Source organism: Thermobia domestica, chromosome 5 (genome assembly GCF_964235325.1).
Source record: "Thermobia domestica chromosome 5, izTheDome1.hap1.1, whole genome shotgun sequence".
Classification (NCBI taxonomy): Eukaryota; Metazoa; Arthropoda; class Insecta; order Zygentoma; family Lepismatidae; genus Thermobia; species Thermobia domestica.
Window position 1 is genome coordinate 34,681,799 of NC_137458.1, and position 23,997 is coordinate 34,705,795.

Below are 23,997 nucleotides of genomic sequence, written 5' to 3' on the forward strand. Positions count from 1 at the left end.
TATTTATTTCTCCTTTCCAATGCTATTTCAATAATTTAAAAGACCAAAAAATATAGGAAATATTTAAAAGATATTTTTTGGAAAATCAGTTGAAAAGTGAATCTTTTGTTGATTTTTCTAATATTTGGACTCTACTCGGCAGCAGAAGGAGTTGTCTGATCGAGTTGAGATTTTTTATACGTTTTATTGATGCCATTTGGCCAAAAATCCGCACTAGCCGTAACCAGATTTCGAAAAAAAGTTTTTTTCGATACACCCTAATATACATATATACTAAAAATTCCTACAACATTACTTTTTGCCCTAGAATCATGGTTCTAAACGTCATTTTTTTTTTTCAATATTACGCGCCCTTTCCAATGGTACCACCACCACGTCCATATCATACACATGAATCCGAAAATTCGGGAAAACCGGATTTTTTCTGAAAAAACACCCTCTCGGAATATTTGCACCCCTCGGGCCTGGATTCAGCTAGGGATCTCAAAAACAAAACAAAAAAAAAAAAAAAAAAAATTGAGAAATACTCAAAGGTGCACACAACCCATATGAAAATTTAAATCTTGATATCTTGAAAACTAAGGGTGGGATTTTTCTTCAATTTTTCTTCAATTTCCTTTTTTATCTGAAAGAAAATGAAACAACAAAGAAAAATGTTTATTTTTAACCCGTCCCTTTTTTGTTCAGTAGGTTGAAGAAAAGGCACTACTAGTACTAGCTGCTGAGTTTATATGGAATGGAAATTAATCGCTCCTTTCTTTGATTTCAATTGCGGCTACAAATGAGCTGTACTAATTCGAGGTTCGCTGTTGTATTTGGTGGTATTGGGAACGACGATGAATGCTTCAAACCAGACCCAAGATAGGTCATATGTTTTGCTATTTTTGTGGACGCCAACGATTTCTTGGCGCAAATATATTAATTTAATTTCCTCTTAACTCTTAAAGTAAAGACCACATTTTTTTTCGAAACCTCGATTAGAAATTAAAACTGTTTCCATCCCATATTGCCTTGCTCAAATTGTATCCAATCGACACACTTTGAATTTGAATTTGGAAGGTAGAGACAACGCATGTGACATCTTGAGGAAAAACCACTGCATGTTCAGAGCGCTGTTTTCCATTATAGAAGAGATTTGATTCCCACGTCCCGAAAACGCAAAAATTTTAAAAGAATTTAGACATCATTGACGGTAACAGCCTGACGACCAGCTGTTTAGAAAGACTTTTTGGTTTTAAATAAAGTACATGAAAAACAGTTGTTTGTTCCAATGAAGTGAGTATACTATTGACTGAATGTAGCGTATACCTGCGTACTTCCTAAATTTCAAGGTGGCTATACGATAGTTTCCAAAATTTAGAGATGGGTATACGCCGTGTGTTTCAGATTGCTTTTATAGAATCTTACTCAGAGAATGTTTTGCACTCTTCCCCATTTCCACATTTCTTTCATATCTCAAAGGCAAACAAATGTTATTCGACAGTTTCTTCTGTAGACTGAAACGAAACTAATGGCTATTATGATAAGCAAGTTATAATGCGTGTCACTTTTCCGAGAAGATAGTGTACAATGAACAAAAGTAAAATTCCTGCTATTCTCAACGGTTCTTTGTTTGCAACAAACAACCTTTTCTTAACAAATGATTTACTTATTTTTTTTTTTATTATTTTTATTTCTCTTTCAAGTGTGCCTGGAAATGAACATCTTTCTTACAACTACAGTATACTATTATTCTAAGCAAAACACTAGCTTTCAACAATCACCGTTAAAATTGGCACCAACGTCTGTTACAACTAAGCATAAGTGAATCATTCTTTTCACTAAATGAGTCTTAAAATGTTACGACTTATTAGTAAAACAACCATTACTTAACGAATGAGAAAAATAGCTGGTAAATATCAAATGATTTGAAATGAACAGAGTTAGTCATGAACTGCGTAAAACAACTGTTAACACAAAATATAACAAAGACTATACACTAAAATGCAACACGTATCCAAAAATACTATTGACAAAATATTGAGAAATTTCTACAGTAGTTATATTCAGTGAGTACACTATTAATTAACAGTAATTACACATTAGAATTATTAATACACTTGTTCACATAAGGGACATTCCATGTCAAATCAACAAGTCATCAGACTTGACCATCTTAGAGTTTTGTAAAAATTGGTGCCCAGCTTTATTACAGTGGGAGATGAAAAATTTGAAAAATTTCGAAAAGGGACATTTTTTCAGTTGCAGTGATTATTAAAAATTGTCATAAAATGCTTAATGGCAAGAATGAACACACCAAGAAACAAATGAAGTTGAATATAAGTTCCTTTGATGCTGCAGGTAAATAGCTACAGGCAAATGATTATCGAGCTGAACTCAGATATTCACATGAAAAAAAAATGAAATGAAATTTTTGAGTTTTACGTCCCACGCTTATGCCGGTTAGGCTAAAGGAGACGGTGATGATGAGTAATGAATGAAAATGGTGGAATTAAGAAAGTGGGAGGAAACGGGAGAACCCCGAGAACACCCACGCACACGGTGTTTGTCCACCACTAAATTCACTTGGCGGGAGCAGGGTTTGAACCCGAGACCCCTAGCACCAGAGGTGAACGCTCTACCACTGAGCCACCGCGGCCCCGGCAGATATTCACATGGTCAATATCTTGCAATGTTTGGTTTATGTTGAATTTTGAATCGGATAGCATTGAGTGCCCAAAATGCAACTTAGTGGTGTTTTAGTACACATATCAGACTACAATCTGGACAATTTTGTACCAATTCACAAGGACATTTTTGAACAAAATTCAAAACTCAAATTTTTATTTGAATTTTTGAAGTGTTATTTTTTATTGTACAGGTTTTTTCAATATATTATGACTTGTAGAGAAACCTTTGGGCTTCTCAATGATGTTTGTTTCATCTCTCTTATACATACATTAACCATTTTATGACAATTTTTAATAATCACTGTAACTGAAAAAATGCCTTTTTTTAATTTTTGAGCACCGTTTAGGGAACACTTTCAGGAGGAGAGTGGTAATATTTTGAATTTTTTTCATTTCCCACTGTAATAAAGCTGTGTACCAATTTTTTTTACAAAAATCTAAGGTCGTCAGGTCAGTTTTTGACATTTCATTGGTTGATTTCACATGGAACGTCCCATAATCAATTTTTGAATTTTAAAAATAAATTTCCTAAATAGAAGCATTATGCAAGAATTCTTGAATCGAACGCTAGACCATCAAATCAATAAAAGGTTTCTAGTGTATTCGCATTCTATCATTGTACTCACGTGGCTCAAAAGTCTGCTTCACCACGAGAAACTGAGTACGCTATGTAACTCAAATAATTAAAAATAAAATATTGTATCAAGAACCCCTCCGGGAAAATTCTGCTTAGAATTAGCGCCATCTAAATAGATTACTCAATTGTGAAAGCGACTGTATGTACCAATATGTTTAATACTTTATCTGGCAACAAGATGGTCCACACCATGGTTCTTTTTTCTTATTTCTTGAATAAATACATAGCTGAATAGATCGTTGCCGTAATATATTAGGCTGACATCCTCGTTCATGCCATTTTATACCTTGTGATTCAGCTCTCAGAGAAATTACATTTTGAATGATTTGCTACATGCATTGACATTTTTTGATGAAATTTAACACACTAGAGATTTGTTACCAAAGATATATAAGTGTTATCATAGTTACTTAGAATGAATTAGAAATGATAAGAACCATATGAAGCATGTGCGGTATTTTGTGATTCTCTTACCTTTCTAAAGCAGGAAATAAACATTTTTGTATTACAAATATAATCTTTCTCCCTCATAGAAGAAGTTGTCTTTTCTGCCACCTTGTTGTATATGTCGTTATTAAAGAATAGCGAAAACTTAAGTTTGTCAAAGACGTTAAACGTTACAATCGCATTTAATACAGTGTACAAGAACCAGTTTCTTTGCAAAATGACGTCTTTTAAGTGTTCTTCGCCTACAAGTGTCTGTAAGGATATTGAATGAATTTCGGGTGGAAAATCATCCATAAGGACTAGCACTAAATTTCGTGGAATCGTGCGCATTTATCAACGGATAGATGCCGTCAATTCTTAGATTGTGCGGAGATTGTCGCTTTTTAAATTAACCACGTCACCTCCAGATTAACATATTAGTACTAATTGCTTTGTTTGTTCCTCAATGCGAGGATTTTTCCTCTTAATAATAATAATAATAATAATAATAATAATAATAATAATAATAATAATAATAATAATAATAATAATAATAATAATAATAATAATAAAGCTTGAGGAATTGAAATCATTAATTTATCATGAAGTACACCAGATTTAACAGCACAAACTGCCACACCTCCAAAAGCGCATTCATGCGGGCAGAGGACATTAGCACGCATATACTTCAAAAGGAACCCAAACTTCTATTTAAAAAATATTATGTGTTGATTGTGTATATTACTCTTCATATCATGACCAATAAAATTGTTACAATTTTTTACTGTTCCTTATCTATTGGATTAAATATATACAAGATACAGCACTATGTTGTGTCGCTTTTTCGGTGTTTAAGTAGTGTCACTTTTATCCCACTTTTAGACTAAATGAACCTTGTGAAACATTTCGTTCAACATTTCACTGACACTAAGCGAAATCATCTTGTATTCCTGAACATTATAGACTTCCTGCAGTTATAGCCCTCCCATTTGCTTTTGTTCATTTGAAATTCAAGCCTATGGGACCAAAAGTTTCGACGTAAGGATTAAAATTACAAAGAAAGGAAATCCTTCAATTTATGTGCTTAACGAATTTCTTAATTAAAAACATATATACGGTAAGTTACTGTAAAATGGATTTTCAACACAGTATACAAATAATTTTGGGCTATGAAATAATGATAATATTCTAAGGAAAAATAAGTTTAACTAATTCTAGAAGTAAAATAAAATAGTGGACAGACAATCTAAAATGTAAAATTACTAATACCTAGGTACTTGAAGAGTCTAGCATTTATTTAGATTCATAAAAGTGTTGAACCTACATTTTCCATAATCCAAATAAAATCATGCTTTTACTACTCTTAGACTGTCTTGCAAAGCTTTCTAGTTTACATTTACTTTCAAAAATATTTCATCATTATCGGAAATATAGCCTTCATAATTTAGTCTGTGACAACTCATATTCTCGATGATGACAATAATATCATTATCTTTACCATTCAAAGGTTTTCCGAAGTATTTACTGTCATTACCAACAACAGAACGAATGACATCCTTTTTTCTGTCTTTTAAATTAATCAGTTTAAAAATTACTTTCTTCTTGAAAGGCCATTGCAAAAGAGAATCATATTCTCCGGAACATATTACAATAAAAAAGTATAAAATATAACTTGTAGAAGGCCAATCTTCACAACAGTACATCTTTACTTTTAACTTATACCCATACTGAGAGTCATAAAAGTAATTACTGTATAAAGGATTATCTATTCTATGTAATTGTAAATTCTCAGAAATATTTGGAATTCTCCACAAAAACGTGCAATTACTCTTCGTTGTTATTTCAATCAATTTCATTTCCATTGCTTTGAGCTTCTCTTCTAACAGCAACATTGCAATATCTTTGGTTTCAAGTTGTTTTGAAAGTTGCTCCACCATTTCCTTGGTAAGCACTGAATGGGGAATATTAAATTCTTGCATGTGGTTACGTAATGCTATGGGGAACCCTTCGTAACTGCAACCAACACTTTCAAAGCTACATTTAGCAAAGAGTTTCACACATTCTTCATCAAGATGTGTATCTATATTACCTCTTTCAACACTTACGCCACAATTCTCTGGACAATCTACTGGGAATCTCACGCACTTCGAATGATGATCTTCCAAATTTTTGGCCTCCATTTCCTCACTACAATATTCACAAATGACCAGTCTTTTAGGACATTCCTCCAACAAATGTTTCTTCATATCTTTACGCGGCATTTCTCTTCCACATTTATTTTCGCAGTAAATAGGAATTAAATCACACACATTAAAATGGTCTTGAAGTATATCAGCCACTACTTCACAAACACAATAGTCACACTTCACAATTCTCTTACTGCAAATATTCTCCATATGATGTTCCTTATATAACCTTTGAACCATTACAGCACATTTCTCACATCGAATTAAAGCAAATTCACAGATTTGGATGTGTAATTCTAAATCAGCTTCTGGCATTTTCTTTCCACAATAATTACAATTAGAGTAAGCTTCTTGAGAATGTTTCTTTTCATGTTCAGACATGTCAAAACGTTGTGTTTTCACAGAACATTTTGTACACTGTATGACTTCTGCTTTACATTGTTCAATATGATCACTATGTAGTTGCTGAGTGTTAAATTCTTGTGAACAGAATTCACATTTCAACATCTCGCCAGTGCAGTTGTTATCAGTATTGACAGTCGTATCAGTTTGCTGTGAATGAGTTTCGTCACGTACACAATATAATTGGTGGTTTTCCAAGTCTCCTTCGATATACTTTTCACAATTGTGACAAAGCTTGTACGTGGGCATTGTCGCTAATGATCCTTATTTTATAAAGTTCGATTACAGGTTTTAATTTCATTTCATTTCCCTGCAAATTTGTCACGTTGTTGCGTTCAAAATGAAAGACTACAGGAACATTTTAGTGGTTGTTTGTAGCATTTTAAAACGAAAACTTGCAAGTCAGGATGTGTAGTATATGCAATAGTTGGACTACCAAATTCTCTGATATATCATTTCCCACCTACAAGAAAAAGAAAAAAATATCAACCATATTGCTTGTTGATTCAAATAATAATTCTTGTTTTAAAGATTACGATAGCAGAAACATAAAAATGTGCATACACACTTAAATTTGTCATTCATCTTTTTATTAGACTCCCAAGTTTAGTTCTACAATTATTCGTACAATTACTTCCGATTAAAGTGGGTGTGTGTTTCTTCAGTGGGAATGATCTGAGAACACGATCTACAACTTAAGTTAGAGCGTTTGTCCTGAGTTCTTTTCCTAACAAAGGCGTAGAATTTCACTTTTCTCCTTATGATCTCCTAAAAATATTAAGCATTAATAATACACTTTCGTGGCATGTTTCTAACAGTTGAAACAAAACATAGAATAGTGCAATTGAACAACTTTCAGTTTAAAATTGTTGGTAGTATAAAAAAATGTAATACAGGGACACTGCCTTATGTAAAATTTTCAAACCGACGGAAATGAGGGGAATGTAAAGAAAGAATGTATTGATGCACTTTAAGATGTAAAGAAAGAATGCACTTTTAAAAAAGAATGTATTGTACAGTAGATATTACGTAGAAAGCATTTATTACTGTAGTGATACGTTACTCTGCATAAGTATAAATATACGCTATGTAATTTACTTCCTACGACGCATTTAGATGCTTTGACCCATTTTGTGTGGTGTATGGTTAAAATATCTTGACATTTTTCATTTTTTACAGTCTTTCCTTACGTTAACAAATGGTAGGAAAGTATAGCAAAATTCTTGATACATTTATAACTTTGTCATGAACACACACATATATAATATTACCATAGAGTCTTGTTTAAAACATTTAACCTACTCACGTCTTTTGAGATGGGCATATTCAGATAACTATATGTAGAAAATTCTAATACTTTTACTCTAATTATAGATCTCAAATTGATCAAAGTGTATCCAGGTTTGTTTGATTTAATTCCCTCTGTGCGCAAGAATACAAAGCTTTTCAGAGATGGGTCGTCAAGAAGTTTTCGAATACAACTGTACGTTCTCTAAGCAAGTTTCTAGGGAAAGTGGATTCGGCAAAGTTATCAAATGTAAGCAAATTTTAGTTTACTTCAGAGGAGCGAATGGAAAACAATCACATGTTAAAAGGAGGATTATCACATTGTTAATACTAAATATCTTTCTGTATCTGATAGTCTATAGAAACGATGGATGGGAAATATAATAATAAAAAATAAAGTGCAGAGAACGTAACTTCACAATTATTTCTACTATGCAAAACTTTAAAAAATGTTGAGAATGATTTCAGAATTGAGAAATCTTTCCAGGCTACGAAATGGAAAATTTAGTTCAGGGTTCATAATAATGTCGTGCAAGTTAAAGTGGATGTTTAATAAAAACGGATGATTACCTCAAGAGTGCCCAAGCCTCTGCCCCTAAGATTAATGATGCTACATCCCTAAATTCTTCTTTTATGCCCTCCTCAATAGCAATATAAAAGATAAGACTTTCTCAATGGTTGTGTAGTGATCCCTATAGGTCGCGAAATTTCTCATATCTCTAATCTCGTCTCGAAATCGAGACGAGAAGTATATTTTCAAATTTGAGACGAAACAAGAAACATGACAATTGTCGAAATAATTTAATTTTTCCTCGTGATTTGATTTTAATAAGCGAAAATATTTTGATACGGCTGGCTCAGCATGAAATTGTTGAGTGCCTCTCCGGAAATTGAACCCATGACCACGGGCACCGAAGGCACGCCCTAACCACTATTATATATATGAAAAGGTAGCAGCTTTTTATCAAATTATTCAACCTGCTGAACGCTTTGCACGGATTACACTGTAACGATTACGACACCACACAGACATAGAAGTAAACGAGGACAGTTAAAGCACTTATGCCCGAAGCGGGATTCGAGTCCAAGACATTCACAGCAAACGATTCATAGCCTAATGCTACAGACCACCCGACTATGGCTGTTGGGTATTCTCGGCTAAGCGGTAGCACATTTAAGGTAACTGATTATTTTAAAAGTTGCTCCTAAATACTGACAATCTAAATCTTATGTATCAAATATTTCCTGCGATAATACCATACACTCTCCGTCTTCTACAGACGAAAAGCTATTGTTACCCATATTATCTAGTACAGAAATAAGTTCTGATTCTCTATTAGCTGTTGATGGTGATAGTCACGGTTTACTGAAGCATGATCCCCAAACCCAAAGTGAGATATTGATAATGTTACTGAAACGGTTGAAAAGTCATTATGGGTAAGTGAATTGCCCACTTCTCTGGATGAAGGGCGCTTGTGATGTGAAATGCGGAGCTGTCAGAGGTACTACTTATAATAATTGGATTTATAATTCACTATGCTGCCGTAAACCCTCTTCAAAGAAGATAACTGTTAATCTTAGCTTTGAAAATGTTGCATAAGGAGTTTTATTGCTATCTTTAGGTTGCATATAAATCTCTTCATTTCTGAATTATTGAATTTATTTTAACGCTTAACTTTCACATCTCTTCTGATTTACGAATATTTAAATCGGGATTATCCCTTTAAGGTCAATTAGTGATGTTTTAACTTATTTCGAACCAACTATATATATGGTTAGTCTTGTTATATGGGAATAATTGAGACCAGTCTACAGGCTAAGTCCAAAAGAATCTTGGCCGACCTCCTGATAAACCACGTCTTTCAGCAAGGTGAATTGTGGCAATCAGGAAATCTTCCCGTTCAAGTGAAAGCTTCCATAAGAATCAGCACCCTAATCGGTGGAATGTGCCTTGCTAAATTTTTCCCCAATGTGAAAGTACCTAACTTTATTGTTAAAAATGAAAAGGCCTTTATTTCAAACAAGTCGCCATTACAGTTTTAGTATTTGAAAAAAAACACTCATGAAAAGTCATGTTAAAGCGCGACTTACCCTCTGAAAAGAATATTTATCTTTTTTTTAGTTTCTCTTGTTCCCCAAAGTACACGTGGAATTAGTGCAAGTGCCTTCCGCTCGCATTACCTAGGTACAAACGGCTACGATCTTGGTACTAGCACATGTTTCGGTTTCCAGATCTCAAATATTTACCATTCAGCCTGATTCTATGTATGAATCCGAAATTTCAAATCTAGATAAGGGCACCAAAATGATGCTATATTCTCGGTGCTCATATTGTGATTTACTAAATAATTATTAAATCTAATTGTAAGGTGTACTTTTGATAGTTTGAGCAGACTGAGCAAAATAAATATACGCAGTGACGTATTTAGGGGGGGCTTCTGGGCTTAAGCCCCCTACCCCGAAATATTACTTACTATAGTAAAGTATATGAAAAATCTTGAAGAATTTTAAAATTTCAGGCAAAGCCCCCCCGAAACAAAATCGTAAATACGCCACTGAACATAAGTAAAAACTAGTCAATACTTGTCTTAACTGTTTATGTTTTCTTAATTGTCAATGAAATACGTCTCTTGAGGAATTTTAAATATTCAAGTTTTGTATTCCGGTTTCAAATGTATTTTGGTTTCAGATGTTCCAAATCCCAGATGTGTATCTCGGTCCTGGAACCGGGCTGACCTAGATTCGACATTCGAACTCTCATCCGGATCAAATCAGATTTTTTTAAAGAAGGCAAGCATTAAAGATGAAGTAGACAAATAGTCTTCTCAATATTCGTCTTAATTTTCTGTTTTCTTCTTCACTGTCAGGACTTCGTAAAATTACTTTCAGCGAATTTTCCATATTCAAGTTTATCACAATGTCGGTGGGATGTGGGTTTGAGTAAGAATCAAGATCCGAGATCCGGATTTCGGATCCAGATACGAATTTCGGATCCAGATCCAAGATTAGAATTTCGAATTCAGATTCAAGATCCGGATCCAGATCCGAGATCGGGACCCAGATCCGAAATCTGAGATCCGGATGCAGATCCGAGATGTTGATAAAGATCCGAGATCCGGATCCAGATCCATGTTCCGGCTAGATCCGGATCTGGCCATCCCTAATACATATAATCACGCCTAGATTCCAGGAAAATGACCAACAGCGTAAAAACTTAGGAAGAGATACGTATAATAAACTATTTTCTCTACTTTTAATACTTCGAAGTCTTATTTTCAAGTATTATAATGAAACCATTTGATATTACAGTAAAATATTTATCAATTATCGTGTGAAAGAAATAATCACAGTAAGTGCATTAACATACTCAAAATGCTATAAGGTAAATCTAATAGATAAAAATTGCAATAGGATACTATATACAAAGGAAAATACAAGGAAAGTAGAAAGATTATAAGCTAAATAAAATAAAATATAAAATAACTCAAATTTAATCTAATGCAATATTACTAAGTTTTAAAACTTACGTAAGTATTTTCTATTTTATCTTTACAACATTTCAAATCAGAAAAATGAAATTAATTGATACAGAACAGAAAATTTAAGATAAGAGGATTATGGTTAATAGTATCACTGGCTACATGAAAAATAGTTTTGTTTACAACGGGGATAGGCCTGTGGGTAGCGCGCTTATTGGCAGTTGTTACGTATGAGGATCAAATCCATGAGCTGGCGTTCATGACTGAGAATTTGTTTCAAGGTGAATACCGTACTTTTAATACAGGTTTTGGGCGACTTAATTTCTCACTATTGTTGAAGATGATGTTGATTACTATTGGTTATAGTATAGTGGTTTGAATAGTTTCATTTTCTCCGAGGTTACTTTTTGCTTTTTCATGGTTTAAATGGCATAATTAGAGTTTATTATCATTTATTACTACATAGTTAATTCAGATAGTTTTACTCTACTTGTGTTTATTTCATTATTTTGCATTAATTCATTTGGTACAACTTAGTGAAAACTAAAATCCCAAGCTATGTATTCTGTAACATTGCGTGAGAGTCATCTCATCTCATCTTTTTCTTTCCCCATGTTCATGCAATCGAGGGAAAGAAAATTAAACTCTAACCTTTTGACCTATGATTCACTGTGGACGTGTTCAATATATTCCAGCTCTGTGATTATCAAAATGTGCTCCGTGTATTTTCTGAATGCTACTTTTTTTCTGTTTTAATACGAGTGTTCTAGTAACGTGTCGTAGATGCATAATTAATGTTTTGTTGCCACTCGTGACACTTGAACCTCATATACTGGTCTATTTTAGACACTGTATTTATTGGTTTGATTCATGTATACAGCTATGTGTGTCACCTTATAATTTGTAATTTCCGGCCAAAACTCGATTTTATAGCAGATGTCACTTTACCTATTAAACTTTAATTTGAATATTTTATTATAGAGGATGCCGAAAGCTTAGATCAGTTAATCTTCGACCTATGTGCGGAAATCCGAATTACCTTTCACACCCAATCCGAAATAGACGAATATCCTCTTTGTATGCGAATGTCTAATATCAGAGAAGGATACTTCTTACTCCACGCCTGTGATTAGGGCCGTGTGGAAATCCTTCCTCAAGACAAAACAGCTATGCAAGCTCGTTTTGTGGGGATTCCATCTGCACTTTGCAAGGCACGAACTTCGTGCTTGTAAAACTTTAGGGGCTCAGGCCACACTTTAGGCGAGGACTCTGTCCCACGCCTTCCAAACTTCTACGTTTTTTCTGCGACTTTAACTTTTGTTATTAGTCATTGAGACAAACAAATTATTACTTAGTTTCTCAGTGTGTTACTACACCGCCTCAGTGAGAGAACTCCTCTCATCTTCGTTCTCCATTAGTGTACTAGCCGATATTCAGTGTGTGTGACAATTATTAACAACTTTATTGTTTGCTGAAATCTTACTTCAAACGCCTCGAAACAAACATTCTGGCAGTTAACTTCCGATACATTAACTTGACTTCTCTTACTCTCTTTGTATATCACACTGCATTCTTAACTATACAGGACAAGCACATACGCCACTGCTAGAAACTTTCATGCCTTTAAGAATTCAGACTTTAGTTTCTGAGTCAATTGTATGAACTGAAATATTTCAAAAATTCTTCTGTGTTGTATCTTGGCAACCAGCAATAAAAACTCATTCTTTATCTAACATGGCGTTCCAGTTGTTCAACGCCTACAAACCATATTACCTCATTCACTAAGCAATTCTTTCTCTTAATTTACCTTCGAATATCAGCGTACCGTCTGTCGTCGCTCACTTATGAAAACTACCTTACCATAATCGATTTTCTTGTGAATTTAATTCTCATTCACATGTGTTGGACAGTTACCGTGCTAAAGTGACTCTGTGTCTGGAAAGCTGCAAGGATTAATATCACCTTGTGTCCCATGAGTCCAATTCCATCTCGGCCTTAGTCCGTGGGATTCCTGTTGGGGCAATGACTTCGACCTTTCTGAAGGAAATCGGCTATGCCACTGGAAGATCAACCGTTCGGATCTTTTGGGCTTCGCTTCGCCTTTCGGAACGATGACTTTCTTCTAGACAATTAGTATTGTCATGCTCACCGTCACCGTCATCTTCGAGACGACATGTATGACCCGACGGGGTTCGATTCCCATCCATATCTGTTCGGGATGCCATTTTTATGATGGGATTTTGAGATTCAAAATTTACCTGTTCCAATTCATGGGACCACCTATGACATTATCAGGATCCGAACCTTGGATCTTTTTAGAAATCTTCTTTATAGTATCATTCAATTGCAAACAAACTAATGGGATCCAGTAAGGAACTGGTAACAAAACAAATAACTCCACTCCCACTGTCTTAGGATCCGGGTGTTATAAATACCAGAGGCATATGCCGTGTACCCACCGTCACTGTTGCGTCAATTTAAATGTAGACTCCTTAATACCTGTAAAAGAATACAAGGCGGAACGGATATGCATAGTTAACACCAGACGAGTAGTGGAGGACGTAAGTAAACATTTGCACTTCACTGCCTCGAAGATACCTTACCTCGTGACGTCCTACTTTAAGCTACACACATATTTAGGACTTACTATCCTTCATTCACTAAGAAAGAAAAAAATGTAAAATCACACACTTTCATGCTATTAAACATCACTTTCAACGAATATTAAAAAAAAAGGAAATATTTTGCTACACACTTGTATTTTTTAATTTAACTTCCATAAAAATAAAACATTTACAAATAAGCATCAACACAAAACACCTTTGAATTATTATGTAAATTTTCACTTTTAATCACACTGGCCCATTTATTTTACGAAACGACATCGTTGACGCGCATGATATTCGCGATCGGCGGATGCTGTGATTCGAACGAAGATAAAGGTTCACTCCAGACATTTCACTTCCATTAGGATGCGTAGAACGATACGGTTCAATCTATAATTTGTAATGAATATCGCATTATTTCAGTCACATTTCCTTGCTGTTTACATCATTTACTGATGTAAGAAATTATTACGATTTCTTTAGTTCCATTTCAACATTACGATGCTAGAAACCATTTTGGGATTCTATTTAATAGCTCAACAATAGAATCCTATGCACTTCGATGGTTTTTGTTTAGAGCGTATGCTTTATACGCCGAGCTCACAAGAAGGATATAAACAAACTCTGACGCCCCTCTTGAAGCGTCACATAGTTGCCAGTTGAGCAGCGTAAGAATACACTACCAAACTGAAATATAGTCCACTTAGAACATTAAGTTTTTGCTTCATTGTTTTACTAATAATGCATAATGAATAATCCACAAGTTAATTAAAATCATATTGAAGACACTGATCATCCCAATAAAATATGAAATCAATGGTTATGTACAAATGCTGAATTTTCACGTAGGATCTGTCGTCATAACATGAGTCTATTCTGCGTGGGCGTTCAGCACGAAAGTAGCAAAATTCCTCACCTAATTTGGTCTGACGGGAGGAAGTAGAACTGTCTGGAAAAGTGAGGCACCTTTTGGGTAACAAAATTCCTGAGCTTCGTTCTCCTTCAAATGTTAGCTCGTTGCGTTTTGCTTCTAAGAATGGCGTTGGGAAATACGAGGGTTGATTTAAAAGTTTATGTCTATCCATAGCGTTATACGTGGCAACGCTCGAGATTCCACCAAACATTGTTATCACCACACCCTTTTTCAGCTGTAGGGTGAGTAAATGATATATTCATTGTTCTGATTTTGTTGTGTCTCTTTTGCGCATTTAATTACGAGATCAAGCGCTATTTTATGTGCCTAGTGTCTGTATTAAATGTTTAATTTTGTTATTAAGGTGATCCCTCCAAACTTGGTTGCTGGCGTCAAATATATCGTCCGTTCATTTGTTTTGATTGACTCAAAACTTATTACTAAACAAACTTATTTTATGATGTTAGTTAATTACGTGTTGCTATTGTTGACTAAGAATAGTCAGAGCCTGACAGTCTCTTTTCAATTATAATTTTATGCTGTGAGTAATCACGTTATTAAATCAAATTCATTTCCATTGTAATTAATCTTGCCTAATTAATTTTTTTGTTTGCAAATTGCTTCTGCATACAATATTGAGCAAGGCTGTCATCCCACTACAAATAATTACTTCTCGGCGATAGACTTTATTGTTCCTTTTGGCTTCCGTGTTCAAATTGTTTCCTTCCCACCGCTTCAATTGGTCGGCAACGGTGGAATAGTTACCTGGCGCTGACAGCACTTCAACTGGTATATATTTGTGTGTCACCTACACATTAATGCTATTTTGAATTCTCATTAACTTTTTGTTCTAGTTAATTGTTGGTTGGCAGTTATTCGAACGGAACAGAGCATCTCTCCACCTTATGAAATTGGTATCGACTTTGAGATACCTCACGAATTCTAAGTTTACCTGTCAGGCGATTCCTTTAAATAATTAAGATCAAGCAATATTCTAACTATTTTACCTAATTGTGTTGTTTAATATAAATTTGATAATGATATTAAGTATAACTAAAACTTTTTTTAAAAAACTCATTTAAATATAAAAATAGCAACACTCTTTAGAAAACAAGGTATTTCATCAGACGGACAAATCATTGTAAACAACTTCTGGTGAAAGGGAAAGTGTCTTGCCACAATCATATAAAAAAAGGACTCACTTTTAACAACAAGTTATGATTTAAAAATTCGAGTTGAATCGACTACCAAGATCTTGAATAGGTTCATCGAGGATGGCAACACACTCCCCTGGCCAGTAAGTTGTCCTTTCTCTCCTAACTGCTTATTGTTATAATAACATTAGCTATACCAGATTGTTGGTAGGTCTTAGAGAAATAATATATTTTTATAAGAGACGATACATGGCTCTCTTCTCAGACGAAAACAATCGTACGTATAGCAATGTCATCTTAACATAATCCTAATTAATTTCACGCACATAATTCTTAAGTATATTTGTTATGCTTTTGCTCAAAATACTTTTAGCAGGTATAATGTTTATACGCGTCGCTGACAGACCCTTCAGTAAGTGACTTACAGTGGGATAGTTCAATTAATAACCCCAGTGGCTTGACACCCCGCCGTCGGCAACTTCGTTAGTGTAAATCAGTGGCGTATGCTGTAGCTGGAAGTTTGTTAAATAAATCAAGTATAAATGTGCATGTATTCCTTATATTGTTTAAAGTAGCATTTTTGAACATTACTTGAAGGATTGATTTTGTATATTATCTGCTTTAATGAATATTTATCTGGTTTACAGACAAATAAGTAAGACATAAGAAGGAAGCATACGCACTAGTAGTGAGCAATCTAGTACTAATGAGCTCCCCCATATCCTTGTTATAGGATTTTTTTAGTATTAAGAGAAAGAAGGAAATGTGTGTGTATCTATGTCAAACTTGGTTTCTCAACACTCGACATGAACACAATTCGAAAATGTCATTTTACTCATCTTGTTCTGACTTTCATATATTTTTCTATCTGCCCACCCTCTGAGGAGAGAAACACTGCTTCACATCTTCTCAATGTGTCATCACCAATTTAATTTAGGAGTTTGAAGTTACAAGCTTGACAGAGTGTTTCTTCTGCAGAACACCTTCCTTCTCCAACTTCTGGGAAATAATAATTTGACACAAAATACGAAAATGTTATATTAACGAGTGATCAGTCTGAACTTTTGGTAGTGTATGGGTGGTGGATTTGGTTTCGTGAATTCCACTATAGAATGTTCCGAAAATGTCTTCGAAGTATGCCCAACATTATAGACAAGAGTGGGAATCAACTGGTGAATGTTGTGGTTCGTTGTACATTGTTTCTAATGTGTTTGGTTGGAGGTTGTTTCTAATGATGTCGGTAAGGCGCATTATATGTATTGTAAATGAGAGTTAAGGACGAAACTATATGCTCTAAAAACACACGTGAAAACACAAGAAGGCTTCAAATTCTTTTATTAATAGAAGACAAAAGACATTAGGGTTGAAACCTATACATACATCATCATCATAATGTTCGCGTGCAACTGAAGCCAAAGTAGGCATGCTTATATCAGAACATTGTCCGTTGTTGTCAATCTGGGTAACTCTTTACTTTGGGCCAGGCAGTGATATTATGTCAGTACATAGTATTGGAGAGCGAACGTTAGCGAGTCAAGGCGGGTTACAGCCCCGCAGAGCACGTTGTTTTCTGTCTTTCTTTCTTGGGAACTATAACTGTAACTACGGAAACCGGTTCAGATGAATTGGTTATTGTCACTGCCTTGCCTAAAGTAAAGACTTCCCGTCATCTGATCACATAGTTGAACTGTGTACGAATATAAGTAAGAATAATTAATGTTTATCTCCTTTAGCACACAGATCACGATAGGAGGTTATGAATCTGCAGATGTAACGATTTTATTTAATTTCATTTTATCCACTCATGTAGTCAATGTTGTAGTTATGCAACCATACACACACCACAAATCCTTCGCCATCTTGATTGTGTTCCAAATATCAATAGTTTATCGACTTTTTGTTACTTGTTGGGAGTCGTTCTATCTGTTATGGATCGGAAATATCTTTCCTAATGGAATATTCGGGACTCCCCACTTCCGGTTAGGAATCTCTTGCACCGCCAGTGAATGATTTAGAATCATGCATATTTAGAAAAGAGCACAGTGGAAGTCTAAGATAATAACATGCCGCCTCAGACCAATGGCTAATAGTTTCGGAGATATTCATCCCCCAGAGATAATTTTCCCACGATTTTGGACAGCCCTAGCTCTGAAATTATACATTTCTGACCACAAGTCTATATGATCATTTTTCCTTTTCCCTTTTTGGATGTGAGGAATCACTTGTTTCAGTTTGTCGGTCTACTTCGTTAACACCCTTTATATATCAACGGATGCACTGACCATGTGTCACCGGCTAAAACCCTCGTCGCATGGTAAAATGGGCTTCCATGTTCTCTTTAAACCCCACTTTAAATATTTTATTTACTACGTGAAGTACCAGAGGTGAGACAAATTGCAGTAGAGACAAATAACAAACAAGTCTCAAAGTTTTCTTTAGAGTAATATGGCTTGATATAACTACTGATGAAATTAGTTAACAGACATAAATAAATACCTAATTAGCTGCCGCTACACTCCATGAACAATTATGATTTCCCAGATGTAACACGTTCAACGTGGTGATGTCTTGTTAGTGCAACAGCTCTCAGGTGTCATTATTTCAGATTTTCTGGATATGAGTTCCTTACTTCTTAATTCACGTAATCCCCGAATTGCCTCATGATATGAAAAAATGATTTTATTTTAAATACAAACTAATTATTTGCTGAGCAAAACTATATTTTCATTAAAATTCAACACTTGTTACAGTTTCACCAACTATTCTTTGGCTCCATCAGACACTATGTGATACAGGATAACTGTAAAATCGTATATACATTCAACAGCTGAGAGATCTTTCTTCTGATTGGCTCCTGGCAGCAGCAAATCCCTTTCAATTATACTTATTTGAAAATTTCTATATAGATGCTTTGTATTGTTGCTAATTACACAAAATGACGATCTAAAATAATTAAAACTAACAATTAATTAACTTAAAAAATTAAGTAAATAATTACACACACACACACATATCTATATCTACATCTATATCTATCTATCTATCTATCTATCTATCTATCTATATATATATATATATATATATATATATATATATATATTATTTTACGACCCACCCTTATACTTTTCAGGCTAAGGGAGATGATGGTAATGATCGAAAAAGTGGAAGGAAACGGAAGAGCATGAGAAAACCTTCGAAATGGTGGTTGTCGAGCACAAGGCCTACTTGGCGCTAGCTGGGATTAAACCAGAGATTAAGCCAGGGATTAAGCATCAGAGGGAAATGCTCTACTATACTGACCTACCGCGGTCCTTTATGATGTTGAGCCAACACCATAAAATGGTAGTGGTTCAATTGGGAGTAGAACCAGGACCACGCACTATGAAGTCATGAGCACTAACAATTCTACTAAGCACACCATTGCATTTAAAAAGTAAAACAAGTTGTTTATTTTTTGATGCTCTAACTCGCACCCGCACTGTACATTGTGATGCTAATGCTGGCGAGAAAGAGCATATTTCTCTAAAAGAATCATTCAGTAGGCCTACATAACTAATTTGTTAAAACCTGATGTAGGGTTCAAGGAAACTTCTGGAAAGTAGGTTCCGTTTTTAACATGGCTGCACAATACTTATGATATATTATAAGAAAGTCGTATTATCGGGGATCACAAATGGAATACATTGCATATTACCAGAATCAATTTTTGATATCGCTAAGAGGGGTTAACCAACAGTGTGTCAGCTCCTTCCCTACGCCACTGGTCTAGTGTGGTTTTAAGCGTATAATCTAGTTTGAATAGCATGATTGGAAAAAACGTATCAATATTTATAACAGTCCTTACACTTCTATCTATTGAACAGGCAGTTGTTTTTCTTGTTTTACTAACTGCAATATCAGTGTGCATTTTCCTTTCTTTTGTATAAAGTTATATAGAGTACTCCTAGTATTCGAATGCGTTACTTCGCGTCGAGATTTTTTCTTTTCGTTTCCATTTTCCACTTCAAATCACAAAAATTACTTTAGCAATAATACGTATAACACAACAAATCAAGAAATGGACTATGGGTAATGACTGTTAGTGTTCGTTAGTCTTCTGGCCACCATGTAAATTAAAACAGAAAACCAATCTTTTCCTCTCGACAACTCCTTCATTAACGAATAAACACAAAAAGCGACTCTACGAAACAAGCGCAACAACTCGTCAGATAGGTAATACATACAATACCATTTAAAATGTTTCTTTCATCTTTGTTGTTTGTGGCTGTTTCTGCTTCACAAAGCACTAGACGTTTTATCAAAAACACTAGATATTCTTACAAATCAGAAGCACCAATTCAAAAGAAAATATTCTTCAGATATTTTATGTTTTTAAATTATTGGGTTTTATTTTCTTTTCTTAAATTTTTCATCTATTGGGTAAGTATTAAGTATACCAAAGTTTATTTTAAGATAGTTTGTGCCTGTCTGGTAGCAGTGTTTCCAGCCATATTTTAATTCCTTATTTTAGGGAAAATTTGGAAAAATCCCATTTTTCTCTCTTGTTGACTACATATCCGTCATATTGGCTACATCCGGACAAACGTACCAGTATCTGAAAGTTTCGTCTTTGCCCTACACAATGCACCATAGACAGTTTCAATAGGATAATTAGGGTTAGTACAGTAGAGGTTTGCAGTAGACCTTGTTCTCTAAGCGGAAAGATAATTGTGATTTTTCTTTAGGTAGAATGAGATATTTTTGTAAGGACATGCTTAGTTTATTAGATATAGTCATGATACTTCTAGGATTTATTAATGGTGTAAGATAGGTTTTTCTAAAGATAGTTTGCGGTTGTCCGGTAACAGTGTTTCCAGTCACAGAAAATTTTTATTCCTGATTATAGGTGGAAAGTTTGGAAAATATCCCACATTTCCTTGTGTAATTTTCCTCTCGTTTTCCACATTGGAAGAAACGTACCAGTATCTCAAGGGTCTCGTCTTTGGCTACCTCAATGTACCACACAAAGCTTCAATAGGACAAATAGGGAAGCTGCAGCACCTGCACAACTGTTGATATTTGCTTCTGAGGCGGAAAAAGTGTAAAAATTTCGTGTGTACGGAGAGAATATTTTTTCTCTCTTTGTATGACAGTCAGCGTCTTCAGGTTTTCATTGTGCCTTCTCAACACACCTAAGAATTTTTAGGTGACTTGGACCCATGTGACAAAAGTGATGCCAGCTACAAAAAATCTTTAAATTAGGTTAGTGTTTTTTCTGTTTCTTTCTTTTTTTTTTTTTTTTTTTTTTTTTGTAAATTCTCACCCCTATATTGCTCTCAATAATTTCCCTCCCGTTGCCAACACTGCAAGGTAACTTACACCAAAGGTAGCCATATTCCTGTTCTAAAAAGCAAGGCCATAACCATATCAATCGGGTAAACAGTTTTTCAGGAAGAAGTCACTAACTGAAAATGTAGGAAAAAGCCAAAAATGACCTGGGCCCGAAAGGGTTTAAAAAAAGATTAATGGAAAAGATTTGAACCTATTCTTGGCAAGCTGAATCAATTGCAAAAAACTACATCTTGACATCTCTTAATGTATTTGTTCTATAGAAATCAGCATTGAAACCGGAAGTAATAGTAAATATAAACCACTTCCAGTTTAGTAGTGCTATAAATAATCATAATGTCTTCGGACGCTAAGTTGTTTGAAAAAACAAACGCTCCTCGCTATTACTATGTTCCTTCTGTGACGATAAACGTTGAAACCGGAAATCGCAATTTTACCTACTTTTAGTTTGAATATAGCTTCAACGGAGGAAACAGAACACATTCTTCAAACGCTCAATCGATTGTAGAAAAGGGCATCTTGATAGCATTTACCGTTTTTGATCTACGAAAATCACATTAAAACCTAAAATAACAGTAAATTTAAAGCACTTCTGGTTTTAGTAGAGTGTTGTCTACAGTCGTGATATGTTGTATTGAGCTGCTGAATCGCAGGCGAAAAATATTAAAACCCTTGTTGCTATTACAGCTCTCGTTCTATATAGATAAACGTTGAACCAAAAATGGCTAATATGAACCACTTAGACTGGAATAAAGTGTTAACCAGAGGGAATGCAACCTATTTGTGGAACCGTGAATCGACTGTCTAAAACCGCATATTGAAAACGTTTACTGTTTTGCCTCTATGGAAATCACTATTGAAACTGGAATAAAAAGTTTGAACCATTTTTGGTTTAGACAGAATGTTTTGGATAGTCACAATATATTTTCTTGAAACGCTGAATAGTTTGCAAACAAATCACTTATCGCTGGTACTGTTACGTTCTATGGCGATAAACGTTGAAATCGATATTGAAACCGGAAGTAAGTAAATTTGAACGACTTCTTTTCAGAGTATGTCGTCATCAGACTCTGAATTGTAGGCAAAACGAAACTATTCTCGCACCTATTACTGTTTTCGTTATATAGAGATAACACCTTGGAACTGCTAATTTGGATCACTTTTCGTTTGCAATTTCTTTTTATCTCCATGTCTTTTTAGGGAAAATAAACTTGACACTGCATTTAATTTGAAACTATCCAGTAGCTAATCTTTCTGCACAAAGATGGTAACTTTTCCTGAGAAGTAAACAGAAGGGACTGCATACCTTTATGCTGCTATATGGTTTTCTTTCCTCAACTGCGTGTAGAACTCCGGGAACTGATCTGGGAACCTCCACGACAAGAATAGGACCTACATGACTTCGGAAGTCAACGCTTTGTAACAACAGGACAAGAATACTTGCCGTTTAATCTCAAAAGTGTTCATAATTATTATTATAACGATAATTATATTTACTCTCCTGATCTTTGCAAATCTTATCACACACTGCCAGATATCACTTAATTATCACGTGTCATTCACAAAATATGTTATCATCTAAATGCTTCGAGAACTACAACGAACTTTTCTCTATCTTCCAAGTACATAGCAAGCAGCATTGCCAGACTCACTAACTGCGAAAACCATACGCAAGAAAAGTATAAACCATTCTATCATCAGGAGGGCAGTACAGCAACATCAAGGCGCTTTTATTCTTAAACATATATTTTTTCCCCTTTTTTACTTATGAATACATATTTAGTGTTTTGCTTTGAAATTATGGACGAGAAAAGAAAAGTAGAAGAACATTATTAAAATTATTTTAAAATGAATAATATTAGTTGCAGCATGGCAATAACAAAAAAAAAAAAAAAAAAAAAAACAAACAAACAAACAAAAAAAAAAACACTCTTTTCTTAATTATCAAAACTGAAGTTATGCTCATTATCATCGAAAGCTACATAGTATTTGGATTTTTCTTTTCCTGTTCTGAGGTAGCGTAGAGGCATGGTAACCTATGTAATCCTATGGTTTGGCTCTTGGGTCTATAGTATTCACGCCGAGTCATGAAGCTTGACCTAGATCTATCGCTTTTACCACCCAATAGAACACGAGGGTGTGTTCCAGTCGTTAACCCCCTCCCATCAAATTTTGTCAGTATCGTCTCTCGCACTACACGGAAAACATCTCCCGAGAGTACAGTGTTGTCGGATCGGCGCCAAGTTCCGTTTTGTTAATTACTTTTTGTTGCGTTATATTTTCGTTGTTATTATTCGTGTTATTGTTACCGTTTTAGAATAATTGTTACAGTGGTTATTGTTGTACAATGTTATTATTAGTAATTTCTAAATGCTTTTTTTTAAATACTCATTTACTATCTCTTCAAAATTTGGCAGAATTATTGGTGAATTTCAGCTGTTTGACGTTTCCTCAAGTGTGCGCTCGGGAATCGGCTATACGAATTGTGCCGAAGTTTTCCGATGCATATGAGCTGAAGCAAAATGTTTATGTGATTGGTTTACAGCCCAAGCTTCACGACTCGGTGTGAGTACTATAGCATATGATGAGTAGAATGACAGCAACTTGCAGGACCCATAGCTCTCCGTTCTACAATCAAATAATAATAATAATAATAATAATAATAATAATAATAATAATAATAATAATAATAATAATAATAAACTTATATATTTACATATACAAGGGGGACACAGGGCATAATCTGTAAAATGTGTCTGATTTGAACAATCATGGCATTACATGGGGCTTACCCCTGCTTCCGCAAATTAGAAAAAGAAAAATATTTATTTATTTACATTAAGAAAATTACATTGGATCTCCAATGTATGTAATATTATCAACATGCACGGCAGTGCATGGCAGCCAAGT

General features: G+C 34.6%; 1 protein-coding gene across 1 annotated transcript; it reads right to left on the reverse strand.

The window, feature by feature from the left end:
- Window positions 1-1,667: 1,667 nt before the first annotated feature.
- Window positions 1,668-22,446, reverse strand: LOC145685852 (TNF receptor-associated factor 4-like; the record flags this gene model as incomplete). Its single annotated transcript, XM_081758481.1, is given in 2 exon segments — window positions 1,668-6,783; window positions 22,394-22,446. A coding segment is annotated over 1 exon segment (1,452 nt). The 3' UTR covers window positions 1,668-5,117.
- Window positions 22,447-23,997: the final 1,551 nt, after the last annotated feature.